This window comes from Mirounga angustirostris, unplaced genomic scaffold (assembly GCF_029215605.1).
Source record: "Mirounga angustirostris isolate CCGP_5_RB_7025 unplaced genomic scaffold, mMirAng1.0.hap1 SCAF_3, whole genome shotgun sequence".
Lineage (NCBI taxonomy): Eukaryota > Metazoa > Chordata > Mammalia > Carnivora > Phocidae > Mirounga > Mirounga angustirostris.
Window position 1 is genome coordinate 55872583 of NW_026991711.1, and position 18385 is coordinate 55890967.

Sequence of the window (18385 nt, forward strand, 5' to 3'; positions counted from 1 at the left end):
ATCAGTAATAATTAGAGTATCTGAAGGTTTCCATTGGAAATTAATGAGTCATTACCCAGCAAGTTTAGGTGAAGTGGATCCAAGTCACATAGATTTTTACTCACCAAACTAAGGAATCTGAGTTATCACTGATAAGATTCAGATAATGTGATGGAAATGTTATCAGACTGTGTCAGAAAATAAGGGTGAAGTTAGATCAACGTCAACTAGGATGATGGCAGTGACAATTAGAAGGGAAAATCTGGGTTTTTTTTTAAATATCACTTAACTGCAATAGAAAAAGTTTGAAATGCAAGAGCCTGTGTGAAGGCACTTCATAAACTATAAGATCATTGCATAGTTTTGAGATGTTACACTCCTTGTAATACTTCTTGCTTGGCCTGCAATTGTTTACTGACTTGCAGCAACCTGGAAAGTGCAAAAGGCCCTAGAGTGGGAGTCCAGGGATCTGAATGCTGGTCTTAGCTCCAACACTGATATGATGCATGGCTTTAGGAAGTCAGTCAGTCGGTGGGTCTTATCTTTCTATTCTGAAACAGCAGAACTTAATTAGGTCACTGATTTTCAATCCTTTTCTCCACTATAAACCAAATGAAGATGGGACGTGAATCCATCAGAACAATAGCTCACTTCTTCATTGATTCTCATGGTAGAAAAGGAAAGGAGAGTGGAGTGGGGAAGGAAAAGAAGTAGGGAATTAGAAGCTTTGGAGCTGACATATATAATTTGAGTATAGCCTGGAGGTGATTAATTGGATATGTTAAATGTGAGGACTGAGGAATTGGAAGTATGGTAGACTGAAAAATAACCCCATAAAAAGATATCAACATCCTAATCTCTAGAACCTATGAATGTTATCTTATATGGCAAAAAAAAAAAAAAAATGTTATATGGGGTTACAGATAGAATCAAGTTAAGGATCTTGTGATAAAAGATTATTTTGGATTATCCAGGTGGGCCCAAAATACAATCACATGTATCTTTATAAGAGAGAGGCAGAGGGAGATTACACACACAGAGGAGATGATATGAAGATGGAGCAAAGAGAGATTTGAAGATGCTGGCCTTGAAGATAAGAGTGATGTGGCCACAAGCCATGGAGTGCTGGCAGCCACCAGAAGCTGGAAGAGGCAAGGAATGGATTCTCCACAAGAGAGTCCAGAGAGAACATGGCCCAGCTGACACCTTGATTTTTGGCTCAGTGATATAATTTTGGCTTCTGGCCTCCAGAAGTGTGAGAGAATAAATTTCTGTTGCTTTAAGCCACCAAGTATGTGGTAATTTGTTACAGCAGCTAGAGGAAGCTAATACAAGAGAAATCCAGGATTCCAGTATGTGTATGTGTATGTGTATGTGTATGTGTATGTTTATGTGTGTGTGTGTGTGCGCGCACATATGTATGACAAGATAACAGATGTATCTCTATGAGATAAAGGAGAACAGAAACTGCTGATGAGTTTGGTGTAGACATGATAAGTTTGAGGTGCTTAGGGTTTCCAGACCCAGACTTAGAATTATTGTATATGGAAAATTAGTTAAAAGTGAGAGGAGGGATAATGATAGAACCTTTGGGAATACTAAATGGTAAATTGAGAAAGAAAGATTTGTCTAGAGAAAGATGAATGGCCAGGTGGCATTAGTGGAGAAATGATGGTGTTCTCATGAGAGCCAAGGAGAGAATGAATTTCATGAAGAGAGTGGATTAAAGTATCAAATGCTAAAAAGAGGTCAAATAAAGTTAGTAATAATGTGTCTCCATTAGGTTTAGCAACCAGATATCAATAACTTTGTGATAACAGCTTTGGTAGTAGAGGTGGAAAGTTCTAGGTCATAATGGTTTGAAAAGTAAATGGGAGGAGACTTTGAAAGGACAATGAAAGAAATTTTTATTATAAATTAAATATCCTTTCTAACTGCAGCACATCAAACGTAAGCTGTCTTGTTTTTTTTGATTATCAAGATAGCTGGAATTCAAAGTATTAATACCAATCAATAAAGTATATACCAATTCAAAATAAAAGAAAGTAGACTTAGATGAATTATAAATGTATATCGCAAACTTCAGGGAAACCACTTAAAATTTTTTTAAAAGAAGTATAATTGATATGCTAAGAGAGAAACTGAGAAACTGAAGGAGAGAAACTGAATCATAAAATGCTCAATTGAAACCAGAAAAAGAAGAAAAGGAAGGGAAGATTTAAAAAAGAAGAAGACGAAGCAGCAAAACAATAGCAATGAATAGAAAACTTTATAAATGTGGCAGATATTAAGCCAATAACACCCATAATTCATTAAAAGTGAATGGTCTAAGTTTACCGATTAAAAGACAAACTGTTACAGCAGATAAAAAAACAAGACCCAACTCTATGTTGTCTACAAGAAACTTAAATATAAAAACACAGGTTAAAAGTAAAGGTGCAGAGAAAGACATACCATACTAACACTAAACAAAAAAAAGCTGAAGTAGCTATATTAATTTCAGACAGAGCAGATTCAGAACAAGAAAAATTATTAAGGATAAATAGGGGCGATACTTAATTATAAAGGGGTCAATTCTTTAAGAAGACATAATAATCTTTGACATGTACCCCAAAGAGGGAATCAAAATATCTGAGGCAAAAACTGCTAGAATTGTTAGGAGAAATAGATAACTCCATTATTATAGTTTAAGAGTTCCACACCCCTTATCAGTAATTAATAGATCCACAGGTGGAAAATTAGTAAGGAACCAAATAGTACCATCAACAGGATCCAATTGTCCTCACCTAACAACAGCAGAAAACATTCTTCCCAAACTCCTATAAGACTCTCATCAAGCTAGACCACATTCTGGGCCACAAAACACACTTTTAAAAGAACAGATATTATACAGTGTTTGCTCTCAGAACACAATGGAGTTAAACTAAAAATCAATAATAGAAGGATATGTGGGAATCCCAAAATATCTGGAGATAAAACAACACACTTAGATAGGACATGGGTCAAAGTAGTCACAGAGATATTTTTAAATGTTTTGAACTAAATGAAAATAAAAATACAACCTATCAAAATGTGTGGTATACAGCAAAAGTAGGGCTTAGAGGGTTTGTATAGCCTTGAATGCATATATTAGGAAAAGAAGATTAATCTAAAACAAATACTCTAAGTTTTTACCTTAGGAAACCAGAAAAGGAGAAGAATAGGTATCCTAGTCAATCATTCAGAAGGTAATCTAGATGAACCCTAGAAGCAGAATGCCAATGCTGATGAATGCCTTCATGGGCACATTTCCGTGAATGATACAAATTCATTAAAAGATGAATAACTACAATGAAATCATACCACCCTCAACATGAATTTTCAGAAGTATCCAAAAGGCAAAACAATAGCACAATAAAAAAAAAATCAGTGGTTGCCAGAAATTTGTTCAGGGAGAGGAGAAGTGTTGAATAGGTGAAGCACAGGGGAATTTTAAGGCGGTGAAATTTTTTATGATATTTTATTTTATTTTATTTTTTTAAAGATTTTATTTATTTATTTGAGAGAGCAAGAATGAGAGAGTACATGAGAGGGGGGAGGGTCAGAGGGAGAAGCAGGCTCCTCGCTGAGCAGGGAGCCCGATGCGGGACTCGATCCCGGGACTCCAGGATCACGACCTGAGCCGAAGGCAGTCGCTTAACCAACTGAGCCACCCAGGCGCCCTTTTATGATATTTTAATAGTGGATGCATGACATTGCACATTTGTCAAAATCTATGGAACTGTACAACACAGAGAATGAACCCTAATGTAAACTATGGACTCTAATTGTTTGTCAACATTGGTTCATCAGTTGTAATAAATGTCCTACACTAATGCAAGATGTTACTAATAGATAAAACTGTGCAGGGAAGGGGAATGTATGTCTTCTTGCTCAAGTTTTGTTTTGTTTTTGTATCTAAAACTGTTCTAAAAACAAAGTCCATTAATTTAATTGAAAGTTAGATTAAATAAAGTGAAACAACAAACAGAACAGAGAGGAGAAGAAAAGACATCAAACTGAGTGTAAATTATTTCAGTTTGCCATTGAAGGGAAGGATAAATATGGTGAGATGGTGGTGGTTGGAAGGAGTTCTGGAGTTTGTTGAGGATTTTGCTTGTGTTACTATGTTTGTTTTAATATGGGAGAGAGAAAAAAAAGGTGAAGATAGTGGTGTAACCATTTCATTGAATGAGTTACTTTTTATTAGTTCCACATAAAGAGGAAGCAAACATTCTTCTCCTCCTACAGCCCTTCAAACTCACATGGCACACATCTCTCTTACCAGGCTTTTCTCATCACTTTCAGCTATGAGCCTTGTTTCATTTTCAGATATTAAACGAATATTTCAATCTAAATCATTACTTTTAACTAGCATGAAATCAAACCTTGCTCTTTCTCCCAGCTCAGACTAGGTCTGCTAATTTTTAGATAAATCAAAGGAAACAGGGGCATGATAAGTCCTTCCACCTTGTTCTTTACTTCTTTTCCAAAACTTATAGTTTCTGCTCCTCCATAGGTGGGGCTAGGGGTGGGGAAGAGTTAAGGAATGAAGGTAAGAATCAGTCTCTGTACCCCCTGAAATGTCAGGAGATACAGATCAAGTAGTTTCAAGGATCCTCTTGCCTTGCTCCAACTGGAACAGAGCACTGGATGGGCTAATACTTTTTTGCTACTCTGTATTAGTGGGGGATGTGAGGAGGGAAGTGGTGAGATGTTTTATTCTCCTTGTGGCATACACTCCTCTTCTCTATAAATGGTTCTCTGAGAATTCCCCTTACATGGTTTGAGGTGGGAGGAAAATCATCCTCTTCCACCCACCACAGGGAGGGGAAGGTAGGGAAAACACGTACCACCCCAATAGCTCTATTCAGAACAATTCCTCTCTCTGAACTCAGGTCAGTCTCTAGCCATCTCTTATACATAGATAACAGATGGGTGAGAGTTGGATTTGTTTTGGCCATCTCTTTGCGAGCCTTGCTTTAATGAGTCTGTTATCTCTTCCTTAGAAGGTAGAGGTCCTCATCATTTATTGTACTCAACTGAGACAATGGAAGAAAAGTCATTTAACATTCAGTCACATAGGAAAGAGAAAGTATATTTGGTGTAGTGAGGTATTGAAGAATGCAGGCCTAGTGCATTTTCTGGACCTGAGAGAAAAGAACATTTACCATTATAACATAACTGAACAGTACCTTGTAGCCAATATCAGGATGTTATTGTGTTCAGACATTGGTCTGCCATTTGGCATTGAAAAGAAATGTCTTTGCTCGAAGAAGTTTCAAATGAAGAAGAGATAATGATAAGTGATAAATAACAAAACTTCATCAAAATCATTTTGCCCATCCATATTTCCAGTTTTAGTAGTAACTGCTCAAAAAAAAACTCCCTTTATGTCCTACTCTTCTATCAATTCTGTTCTTCCAAGAGTTGCTTCCTACCCTTTCTAAACCAAATACAATTTAGTCTTTCCCTTTCTCCAATTGATCAAACTTTACCCCAGTCAGCTAAACAAAAGTCCTGAGAGCTGAGCAAGCATATACAGAAATATTTAGAAGGTGAAAGAGGGGTGAGTAAATAAAGAAAAGCTATGAATGCTAACACATTAATAGTTTTGTCCCTGATACCTTGATAAATATAAACTAATTGTGTTTTTTTTTTCCTCTGGTTTAGCCAAGACTGGTAAAACTGAGCCAAAACATGTGAAGTTCATTCAAGATGAAATCACTTCAATTGAAAGAAAGAAAACTAGTTTTCCTGATGTTGTTTCAAGAAATCAACCACAAACACTTGTCAAAATCCAAAATCTTTTTCTTGATCATTATATACAAGAAAGAGTGACTACCATTTCAATACCCAGAAAAACTTTTAAGACTGTCTATTGGCACATTCCAGAGACTGCTACTGGTTCCATATTTTTCCCAACCTGTCATTCAGCCTCAAGTCGAGTTTTTGGGAAAGAAACAAGACAAATGAAAAGGTCAAGAAAATCAAAAGAAAAAGCATCAAAAATAATAAATTTTTATTTTGGTGACCTGTTCAAAGACATTCTGTTTCTCTCCTCAAAGTTCTCCAGGCTTCCAAATACCACTTCCCCAGCTATTCCTCCCAAACCCGAGGAAGTTCACTCTGAGTATCTACCTTTACCTACCTGTACTTTCAGGCAATCTCTGATAGGGCCACGCGCAAGAGTGCCAAGCCCTGTTCCAGGATTTAGGCGTGCTAAAGCAGGAAGACCATGGGCTAAACATTTAAAACCAAATACTGCCATGGTACTAAGTATTACTCATTTTCCAGGCCTCTTGTCCATACCAACACCAATTTTGCCAAGAAAACCTCGAAGACAGTCTTTGTTAGGTAAATCCATTCTGAATATGGTTTGTAATAATGGGATCAAGTAGATCAAAGGGGAGAGAAGGCATGCAAAGGGTAGTTATCCCTTGGGTTTGCAGCTTTGGATGATGGGATCACTTTTTGCCTATACATTCAATATATGAGCCAGAATGCAATAACAGAGGTACTGACCTTGAAGGTCTTCCAAGGTGAAACTGGGTGCTCTACCCAAATGGTGGTAGTGGGCACCAGATGAGGGAGTTCAAAGGATCAGAAAAGTCAATATAAAAGAGCAGTGAGAATGAACAATCATTCAGAAGGTAATCTAGATGAACTTTAGAAGCAGAATGCCAATGCTAATGGATGCCTTCATGGACACATTTCCATGAATAATACAAATTCATTAAAAGATGAATAATTATAATGAAATCATAACACCCTTAACATGAATTTTCACAAGAATCCAAAAGTTGGTTCACTTTTTTTCTTTTTTCTAGAAACTCATATAACAGAATCTGAAAATGTAGAAAGTACTCCAAGGCACAGCATGCCAAACCTGCCTGAAGGTAAATGCTATATCATTCTTTAAAAAACTGTATATAAGTTTATCTCTCTATAAAAGCATTCATGATTTTGTGTGTTGGTGTATGTGTGTGTGATTCACATGCATGTCTCACCTCATTTTCAGCTCTTTAGGCCATTTAGTCAGTAACTACTTTTTTTAAATATTGACTATAAACCAAACTTTGTACTGATGTTGGGAACATAAAAGCTCAAGTATCCTTAATCTGGGTGGGGCAGATAAACATGAAATAATAAAAAGTAACTACTTTCCAAGCACCAGGCACTATTCTAAGTGCTTTGACTTTAGCTACCAAGCAGAAACAAATGAAAAATTATCTTTAAAGAAAATGACATCATTCTAGACTCACATTATTTCTACAAATAATTTCACACAGTGAGTAGTAAACAATTCATAATTGTGAGGCACACGAAGAAAGAGACAAAATGAATGAGAACTATCAAAAAAGTAAGCAGTAAAAACATGCCCACAGGAGATCCAGGTGTTAGAATTATCAGATACAGATTTTTAAATAACTTGAAGACTTTTGGTCTGTCTACAATTGAGTAGCTTGTATTGGACAAACCCTCCCACCAAAATCAACTATTAAAGCTGCCCCAAATATATAAAATAGCTACTGAAGGTATTGGAGAGTAACCATTACAGGCCTGACATGAGTGGCTACAATCTTTGAAATAAGGGAAGCTTGTAAATCAGCTCTACATTTACCTTGGCTTTTGCCTGAGGTCATTTGTGGTGTTAAAGAACAGAGCACAAGTAGGAAGGGGTAGTACTGAGTTGAGGAGATAGCCATCAGACTTCAGAGCTGTCAATATAGCTGGGGCTTGAGATGCAAAATCTCAAGAGAGAAGAAAAGTGAGTCCAAATATCTGCACACATATCTGCTGATTTCTAATCTGTGCATATGCAGGATAAAACTGGTGTATATCAGCTGATATTTTCTGCTAAGAAACACAGCAGAAAATATCAGCTGAGATGCTAAAGAATGAACATATATTTTCATAGTGGCATGGAAGACAGTTATTGGAATTAAAGTTCTGCCAAAATGTAGGGGCCTTGTAAATACACTGGGCTTTTAGTTGAAGATCCAGAGGACCCATGCATTAGAAATAAGGATGATGTTTTAGAAAAAGGCACAAAACTAAAATAGATTATACCTAACAAACTCAAAACCAATCTTTAATGAATCAAAGTGATACTCTTTGCCCAATCAAAGAAAATTTAACACTTGCTGGAGAGACATAGCGTTATCCTGATCCTTTAAAATTCTCATCCACAATGTCCAGCATTAAATTTAAAAAATCACAAGGCATCCTAAAAACAGGATAAAATGTCTGAAAATCAGTAGAAAGAAACAGAGCCATAGAATCAGATACTGAAGTTTTCAAATTAGGGTTTTAAAATAATTGTGACTACTATGTTTAAGAAAATAAAGAATAAATTGGAGAATTTTACTAGAGAACTAGAATTTTTGTTTTTAAAAACAAGAGTTAAATAAAATTCTAGAACAGAAAAGATTATATAACAAATTAATGATTCAATTAATGATTAAACATAGAACACTCCAACTATAGAACTTTCTCTTTTTTCTAGTTTACTTATTGTGAAATGATTACCACAATAAATTAATATCTATCACTCCACATTTTTCTTGTTATGAGAATTTTTAAGATTTCAAATATATAGGACAGTATTGTTAACTATAGCAACCATTGGACTCTCTGAGCCCACTATCCTTCCCAGTAGTTCTGTACCATTATCTGTGACATAAATTAACTTCTCAGTCTCTTCCGCATCATAAGCTGAAACAAGTCATGCTGCTACTTCTGATTTATTCAGTTTGTCCCACTCTGGTGGTTCCCTCTTTGAAAAATTTCAGGTGAGTTTAAGGGTCTTCAGATCCTTCAGAGATCTATCAGGGAATTTGTACTTACCTCTCCACCTCCATCTCCTTCATTTCCACTCAAAAACCAACTGCTTGGGCTTAGTCCATGAAGATAGGTGAGCTGGGAGCAGGCCACAGACTTAGGTCTTAACTCACTCTCCTTTCCTTCTTGCTCCACTCTCCCAAGACAAGGACTCTATCATATCACACATCTTTCTGCTGCAGTTAACTTTTACATCTATTGATCTGAAATGGGTACACAGGGCCTATTTTAGAAACTAGAAACTGAACATTGTTTTCTCTGGTCTAGGATGCATTATATCCTTTCGTTGAAGCAATGGCATAAGAATTACTGAGATTATAAAATATGATGCTGCAAATAATGCAGCAAGAATGGCTGTGAATATAAAATTTATGTTACAAAATTTCAATATATTTTCCTGCTGCACTTGGGTGTATACTTGGATAGGACATTTTTGATGGAAGGTGAAACCCACAAGGGTCATGAAAAGTAAATTTAGATGATCTCTGGTTAACTTCTGAGTTGTTTGGATTTTTTTCTCTTCTTGTGTGGGGTCTTCAAACTGAGGGAAGGAAGCTGAATTACATAAGGCACTTGAAATATGCATCAAGATGGTATTAGGAGAAAAAGCAAGGTTGCTCCTTGGGAGGTGATCTCTATCTGCCTTATGATTATATGATGTCCTTTATTAGTTTTATGAAGCAAGAAGTTGCTTATGTAAATTAATAAAATTTTTAAAAATATTTTTACATATAACAAAAAGACTGAGATTGATGGAATTTAACTTATCTAGATAGAAATCTATAAGCATGTGGTTTTCTTTTTGAAAGACAATTGTACTAATATTTGAAAAAACACACACAACACCCTGCTTAGCAACCAGCTGAGATTGGGTGGGTGAAGGTTATGAGGAATCTCTTCCAGAGGATTTACACAGCTAATCTATTTATTATGATTCACTGTTATCATAACATAAATACTTTTTTTTTTAAGGTTTTTTTTTTTTTTTATCTCAGAGAGAATGGGAGACAGAGCATGAGAGGGGAAGGATCAGAGGGAGAAGCAGACTCCCTGCCGAGCAGGGAGCCCGATGCGGGACTCGATCCCGGGACTCCAGGGTCACGACCCGAGCCGAAGGCAGTTGCTCAACCAACTGAGCCACCCAGGCGCCCCTAACATAAATACTTTTTAACTTGCATTCTAAGTGCTAACACAGTTAAGTCTCATGTTTTCTTTTGTTTACTTAGGTATCATGAAATCTAGAAAACCAGAGGAATCACAGGCATGTCTCATTCGTGGTGGAGGTCTTAAGACTATTAATGCAACACAATATGAAACAATAATAGCCATGACCAACCTCGCCATAGTAAACTGTCAAATATATGGAAGAAATGCACTTAATCTTAAGGTATGCTAGATCTTTTTAATGGCAACTTCTTTTTGTATTATCAATTATTTTTGCTTTAGGTTTCTTAATTTAGGTTAGTTTCCATGTTATTGAAGGGATCTTTCCTGTTGCAATAGAGATTTTCCAGGAAAACATTAAGATTTATCTCTAAACCTATGTCCTAGTTTGCCTTCATTCTAGTTTCTTAAAATGTTAAGATCCAAAGCAATTGGATGTTTTTCATTATAGTGTTTTTTCATTATTTAGCATGATAAGAACATACCTCTAATAGTATTCTGAACCCAGTTCCACCATGGTGGGGGGAGTAATTTCCCCACACCACCAAGCAATTCTCAGACACCAGTTGGGTGTCCTACAATTCAACTCAATTCTGCCACTACCTAGTGCTAACACCAGATTCCATAGGTAAAATGCTCAGTCCCTCAAGAATGCCTTCCAGCTCAGAATGCCAATCACAAGCCCAGGTTGTTACTTGCACTTCTGACCACTGCTTATAAATTAGAGGTTCCCATGACCCTCTCCCTGGGTTCAATTAACTGGCTAGGGTAGCTCTGAGAACTCAGGAATCCCATTTAATTACTAGATAACTGGTTTATTACAAAAGATATTAAAGGAATTAAAGGATATGAGTCAACAGTCAGATATAGAGATACATAGGACAAGGTATGGAAAAAGGATATGGAGCTTCCATGCCCTCTTCAGGCACAACTCTCCCCAAATCTCCATGTATTTACCAACCTGGACACTTTCCAAACCCTGTCCTCTTGGTTTTTATGAAGGCTTTATTACATAGGCATAATTGGTTAAGCCCTTGGACTTTGGTGATTGAACTCAATATCCAACCCCTCTCCCCTCCCTGGAGGAGGGGGGAGTTGGTGAGGCAGAAAGTGCCAACCCTCTAATCACATAGTTGGTTTCCTGGAAACCAGCTTCCATCCTTCAGTGCTTTCCAAAAGTCACCTCATTAACATAAACACAGTTGTAGTGGAAAGGGACTTGTTATGCATTTCACCTTAATGGCTCTGAAGTGATTTCAGGAACTGAGGACAAGGGATCAAATATAACAAAAGATGATCCCCTTGCTCTTATGTCTCCAGAAATTTCAAGAATTTGGGGAACTGTGAGCCAGGACCTTCGAATGAAGACCAAATATATATGAGAGATATATTTTGGTCATCTGAGTGACCAAATACAGATTCTTTTGAATTAGAACATCACAATCTCTAACACATTCTATGCTGTCAATATAACCTAGATGCCAAAGGAACAAAAGACACCAAAGAAAACCACAGACCAACACCCCTTATGAAAATAGATAAAAATCCTTAGCAAAATACTAGCAAACTGAATCAAAAAAATTAGAAGGATTATATATAATAACAAAGTGACATTTATTCTTGAAATAAAAGGATGATTCAACATAAGAAAATCAATCAATATACATTAATGCATAAAGGTAGAAAACATAATCATCTTAATTGATGTAGAAGAGGAATTTGACTAAGACTTAGTTCTTTAAAAAGATTAATAAAATTTCTAAATCCATAATATGATTGGTGAAGGAAAAAAGGAAGAAAACTCTAAATACCAAATTCAAAATAAAAAAAGGGGAAATCACCACATGTCTCACAGACATTAAAATAGAAGATAACAAAACACTTAGAATAACCTTTTCCCAGTAAGTGCCACGGCTGTGATGAAATGGAAAAATTCCTTGGAAAACACAACTTTCTGAAACAGGCACAACAAGAAATAGACACCAATACAGTTTTGTGCCTGTAACAAAATCTAATTAAAATTTTTAATTAAGAGCCCCTTCACACAAAGAAAGTTCTAGGCACATAGGAATTTCCTGGTGAGTCTATCAAACATTTAAGGAAAATAACACCAGTTTACATGAACTCATTTTATGATGCCTATTAAACTCCCACACAAAAGCCAGACAAGGATATTATAAGAAAGGAAAATTATAGACCACAATTTTTCATAAATTAAGTGCAAAAATTCTCAACAAAATATTAGCAAATCAAATTCAGCAATATCAAAAATTAAAAATGAAGGATAATGTATCATGACTAAATGAGGTTTTCACAAGAAATTAAAAGTTGTTTTAATATTTGGAAACCAGTGTTATTCTCAACAATATCATCTCAATAAATTAAAAAAACTTGACAACATTCAACACCCATTTATGATGGAAGAAAGCGGCGCCCAGGTGGCTCAGTCCCTTAAGCATCTGCCTTCGACTAGGGTCATGATCCTGGGGTCCTGGGATGGAGCTTCCTGTCAGGGCTCCCAGCTCAGCGAGGAGCCTGCTTCTCCTTCTCCCTTTGCCCCTCACCCCAGCTTGTGCTTTTTCTCTCTCTCTCTCAAATAAATAAATAAAATCTTTTTTAAAAAGATGAAAGAAAAGAAATATACCTCTAAGTAAACTAGGGTTAAAGGAAACCTTTCATAATTAAATAAAGGGTATCTATGAAAACTCTGCAACCAGCATCATACATAATCAGTTAAGGATTGAATACTTTCTCCCTAAGATTAGGGGCAAGGCAAGAAAATTTTTTACTTCACTTTTATTCTACATTGTAATGATGATTCTAGCCACTTACATTAGATAAGGTATACTGAAAAGGAAGAAGTAAAACTATCTTCATTGGCATACAACATGATTGCTTATGTAGAAAATCTTTTTTTTTTTTTTTAATTTTTTTATTCTTATGTTAATCCCCTTACATTACAACATTAGTTTTAGATGAAGTGTTCCATGATTCATTGTTTGTGCACAACACCCAGTGCTCCATGCAGAATGTGCCCTCCTAAATACCCACCACCAGGCTAACCCATCCTCCCACCCCCCTCCCCTCTCGAACCCTGTTTGTTTTTCAGAGTCCATCGTCTCTCATGGTTCGTCTACCCCTCCGATTTCCCCCGCTTCATTCTTCCCCTCCCGCTACCTTCTTCTTCTTCTTTTTTTTTTTTTCTTAACATATATTGCATTATTTGTTTCAGAGGTACAGATCTGAGATTCAACAGTCTTGCACAATTCACAGCGCTTACCAGAGCACATACACTCCCCAGTGTCTATCACCCAGTCCCCCCATCCCTCCCACCCCACCCCCCACTCCAACAACACTCAGTTTGTTTCCTGCGATTAAGAATTCCTCATATCAGTGAGATCATATGATACATGTCTTTCTCTGTTTGACTTATTTCACTCAACATAATACCCTCCAGTTCCATCCACGTCGTTGCAAATGGCAAGATCTCATTCCTTTTGATGGCTGCATAATATTCCATTGTATATATATACCACATCTTCTTTATCCATTCATCTGTCGATGGACATCTTGGCTCTTTCCACAGTTTGGCTATTGTGGACATTGCTGCTATAAACATCGGGGTGCACGTAGCCCTTCGGATCCCTACTTTTGTATCTTTGGGGTAAATACCCAGTAGTGCAATTGCTGGATCATATGGTAGCTCTATTTTCAACTTTTTGAGGAACCTCCATACTGTTTTCCAGAGTGGCTGCACCAGCTTGCATTCCCACCAACAGTGTAGGAGGGTTCCCCTTTCTCCGCATCCCCGCCAACATCTGTCGTTTCCTGACTTGTTAATTTTAGCCATTCTGACTGGTGTGAGGTGATATCTCATTGAGGTTTTGATTTGGATTTCCCTGATGCCGAGCGATATTGAGCACTTTTTCATGTGTCTGTTGGCCATTTGGATGTCTTCTTTGGAAAAATGTCTGTTCATGTCTTCTGCCCATTTCTTAATTGGATTCTTTGTTCTTTGGGTGTTGAGTTTGATGAGTTCTTTATAGATTTTGGATACTAGCCCTTTATCTGATATGTCATTTGCAAATATCTTCTCCCATTCTGTCGGTTGTCTTTTGGTTTTGTTAACTGTTTCCTTTGCTTTGCAAAAGCTTCTTATCTTGATGAAGTCCCAATAGTTCATTTTTGCCCTTGCTTCCCTTGCCTTTGGCGATGTTTCTAGGAAGAAGTTGCTGCGGCTGAGGTCAAAGAGGTTGTTGCCTGTGTTCTCCTTTAGGATTTTGATGGACTCCTGTCTCACATTGAGGTCTTTCAACCATTTGGAGTCTATTTTTGTGTGTGGTGTAAGGAAGTGGTCCAGTTTCATTCTTCTGCATGTGTCTATCCAATTTTCCCAACACCATTTGTTGAAGAGACTGTCTTTGTTCCATTGGACATTCTTTCCCGCTTTGTCGAAGATTAGTTGACCATAGAGTTGAGGGTCCATTTCTGGGCTCTCTATTCTGTTCCATTGATCGATGTGTCTGTTTTTGTGCCAGTACCATGCTGTCTTGATGATGACAGCTTTGTAATAGAGCTTGAAGTCCGGAATTGTGATGCCACCGGCTTTGCTTTTCTTTTTCAATATTCCTCTGGCTATGCGGGGTCTTTTCTGGTTCCATACAAATTTTAGGATTATTTGTTCCATTTCTTTGAAAAAAGTGGATGGTATTTTGATGGGGATTGCATTGAATGTGTAGATTGCTCTAGGTAGCATTGACATCTTCACAATATTTGTTCTTCCAATCCATGAGCATGGAACGTTTTTCCATTTCTTTGTGTCTTCCTCAATTTCTTTCATGAGTATTTTATAGTTTTCTGAGTACAGATCCTTTGTCTCTTTGGTTAGATTTATTCCTAGGTATCTTATGGTTTTGGGTGCAATTGTAAATGGGATCGACTCCTTAATTTCTCTTTCTTCTGTCTTGTTGTTGGTGTATAGGAATGCCACTGACTTCTGTGCATTGATTTTATATCCTGCCACTTTACTGAATTCCTGTATGAGTTCTAGCAGTTTTGGGGTGGAGTCTTTTGGGTTTTCCACATAAAGTATCATATCATCTGCAAAGAGTGAGAGTTTGACTTCTTCTTTGCCAATTTGGATGCCTTTGATTTCTTTTTGTTGTCTGATTGCTGTGGCTAGGACTTCCAATACTATGTTGAATAGCAGTGGTGATAGTGGACATCCCTGCCGCGTTCCTGACCTTAGGGGGAAAGCTCTCAGTTTTTCCCCATTGAGAATAATATTTGCTGTAGGTTTTTCATAGATGGCTTTTATGATATTGAGGTATGTACCCTCTATCCCTATACTCTGAAGAGTTTTGATCAAGAAAGGATGCTGTACTTTGTCAAAAGCTTTTTCGGCATCTATCGAGAGGATCATATGATTCTTGTTCTTTCCTTTGTTAATGTACTGTATCACATTGATTGATTTGCGGATGTTGAACCAACCTTGCAGCCCAGGGATAAATCCCACTTGGTCATGGTGAATAATCCTTTTAATGTACTGTTGGATCCTATTGGCTAGTATTTTGGTGAGAATTTTTGCATCCATGTTCATCAGGGATATTGGTCTGTAATTCTCCTTTTTGATGGGGTCTTTGTCTGGTTTGGGGATCAAGGTAATGCTGGCCTCATAAAATGAGTTTGGAAGTTTTCCTTCCGTTTCAATTTTTTGGAACAGTTTCAGAAGAATAGGTATTAATTCTTCTTGAAATGTTTGGTAGAATTCCCCTGGGAAGCCATCTGGCCCTGGGCTTTTGTTTTTTGGGAGATTTTTGATGACTGCTTCAATTTCCTTAGTGGTTATAGGTCTGTTCAGGTTTTCTATTTCATCCTGGTTCAGTTTTGGTAGTTGATACATCTCTAGGAATGCATCCATCTCTTCCAGGTTATCTAATTTGCTGGCATAGAGTTGCTCATAATATGTTCTTATAATTGTTTGTATTTCTTTGGTGTTGGTTGTGATCTCTCCTCTTTCATTCATGATTTTGTTGATTTGGGTCATTTCTCTTCTCTTTTTGATAAGTCTGGCCAGGGGTTTATCAATCTTGTTAATTCTTTCAAAGAACCAGCTCCTAGTTTCGTTGATCTGTTCTACTGTTCTTTTAGTTTCTATTTCATTGATTTCTGCTCTGATCTTTATGATTTCTCTTCTCCTGCTGGGTTTAGGCTTTATTTGCTGTTCTTTCTCCAGCTCCTTTAGGTGTAGGGTTAGGTTGTGTACTTGAGACCTTTCTTGTTTCTTGAGAAAGGCTTGTATTGCTATATACTTTCCTCTTAGGACTGCCTTTGCTGCATCCCAAAGATTTTGAACAGTTGTGTTTTCATTTTCATTAGTTTCCATGTATTTTTTTAATTCTTCTTTAATTTCCTGGTTGACCCATTCATTCTTCAGTAGGATGCTCTTTAGCCTCCATGTATTTGAGTTCTTTCCGACTTTCCTCTTGGGATTGAGTTCTAGTTTCAAAGCATTGTGGTCTGAAAATAGGCAGGGAATGATCCCAATCTTTTGGTACCGGTTGAGACCTGATTTATGACCTAGGATGTGGTCGATTCTGGAGAATGTTCCATGGGCAGTAGAGAAGAATGTGTATTCCGTTGCTTTGGGGTGGAATGTTCTGAATATGTCTGTGAAGTCCATTTGGTCCAGTGTGTCATTTAAAGTCTTTATTTCCTGGTTGATCTTTTGCTTAGATGATCTGTCCATTTCAGTGAGGGTTATGTAGAAAATCTTAAGGAATCTCAAAAAAATCCTACTAATTAAGTAAATTTAGCATGGTTGCTAGATTTACGCCATAATGTTCTTTATTACAGAGGGATCTAATCCAGGGTCACATGTTGAATACAGTTGTTTCAGTTTCTTTCAAGCTGGTTGTGTTTCCAACTTTCTTTGACTTTCATGACTTTGAAGCTTAAAAATCACAGGCAAGTTATTTTGAAAAATGTGCATTATTGTGGGTTTGTCTTAGATTTTCCAATGATTAGGGCACCTGGGTGGCTCAGTTGGTTAAGCGACTGCCTTCGGCTCAGGTCATGATCCTGGAGTCCCAGGATCGAGTCCCGCATCGGGCTCCCTGCTCAGCAGGGAGTCTGCTTTTCCCTCTGACCCTCCCCCCTCTCATGCTCTGTCTCTCTCATTCTCTCTCTCTCAAATAAATAAATAAAAAATCTTAAAAAAAAAAAAAGATTTTCCAATGATTAGATATAGGTCATTCACCTTTGGCATTAATATGTCAAAAGCTTTTTTTAATTCTATCATATCACATGGTGCATGATTTCAATTTATCCCATTACTAACAGGGTTTACTTAGATTACTTGTTTAAAGTGGTATCCTCAGAGCTTCTCCACTGTTACTCTTTTCCCCTTTGTACTTAATATGTAAAAACTATGCAAATAATCTTATTTCTCATCAAATGTTCAATTATTTATTAATTTACATCATTGTTTCATGTGGTGAGTATAACCTGTTAAACCGTTATTTATTTTTATTCTGAAGTTGTCCCAGATTTCATTAGTAAAAGCCCATTCAAGTTGGTTTCTGTGTCCTTTCGACATTTCCTGTCATGTGCTATGGCTGGTGTGGGCTGGGGATCCCAGAGCGCTCTGAGCTGGGGCTACCCTGGTGGGATGGCTGGAGCTGAAGTGGGCATGGGCTGAGGTGGTCCTAGGATTCTTTGTGCAGAGGGTCCTCTGACAGGACAGCTGAAACTGAAGTGGGTGCAAGCCAAGTGGTCCTATCATGCTCAGCACAGGGTCACTCTGGTAGGGTGGCTGGAATTGAGATGGGGCACAGACCAGGGTGTACTGGGGTGCTCTGTGCAGGGGGTGCTAGTGGGGTGGCTGGAGCTGAGGAAGGGGGCTGGCTGGGGGTTCCTTGGGATGTTTTGCACAGGGAATACCCTGGTGGGGCTGCTGGGGCCATAGCAGGCATGAGCCAGGAAGTCCCAGAGCACTCTTCACTAGGGGTGCCCTGACAAGCCATCTGGAGCTAAAGTGGTGCAGGCCTAGAGTGTTCTGGGGTGTTCTGCACCTGTGTCACCTTGCCTTGATGGTTGGAGCTGTAGTGAGCACTGACTAGGAGTGTCCCAGTGTGTACCATCTTGGGGCTACCTTAGTGGGGTGGTTAGGGCTGGTGTGGGCTAGGGGCTCAGGGCTCCCTGAGACAAGCAGACTCACTATGGTGCCCAGACCCTGCTCCTGTCTGCTCTATCAAGGTGGAGAGGAAATATTAAACGTGGTGTTCACCAGCCCCTCTGACACAGAAAGAGTTCCAGCAGTTCTCCCACCATCTGGCAGAGTTCTAGGGCTGTCTTTTATATTCTAGTTGCTCTTTTAAAC

At 37.8% G+C, this 18385-nt stretch overlaps 1 protein-coding gene across 1 annotated transcript in view; it reads left to right on the forward strand.

The window, feature by feature from the left end:
- LRRC63 (leucine rich repeat containing 63) overlaps positions 1–18385 on the forward strand; it is a 46679-nt gene that overhangs the window by 3060 nt on the left and 25234 nt on the right. Inside the window, exons 2-4 of the mRNA XM_045868560.1 lie at positions 5671–6354; positions 6828–6896; positions 10068–10228. Coding sequence (XP_045724516.1) covers positions 5671–6354; positions 6828–6896; positions 10068–10228 — 914 coding nt within the window. The remainder of the gene's footprint in view (positions 1–5670; positions 6355–6827; positions 6897–10067; positions 10229–18385) is intronic.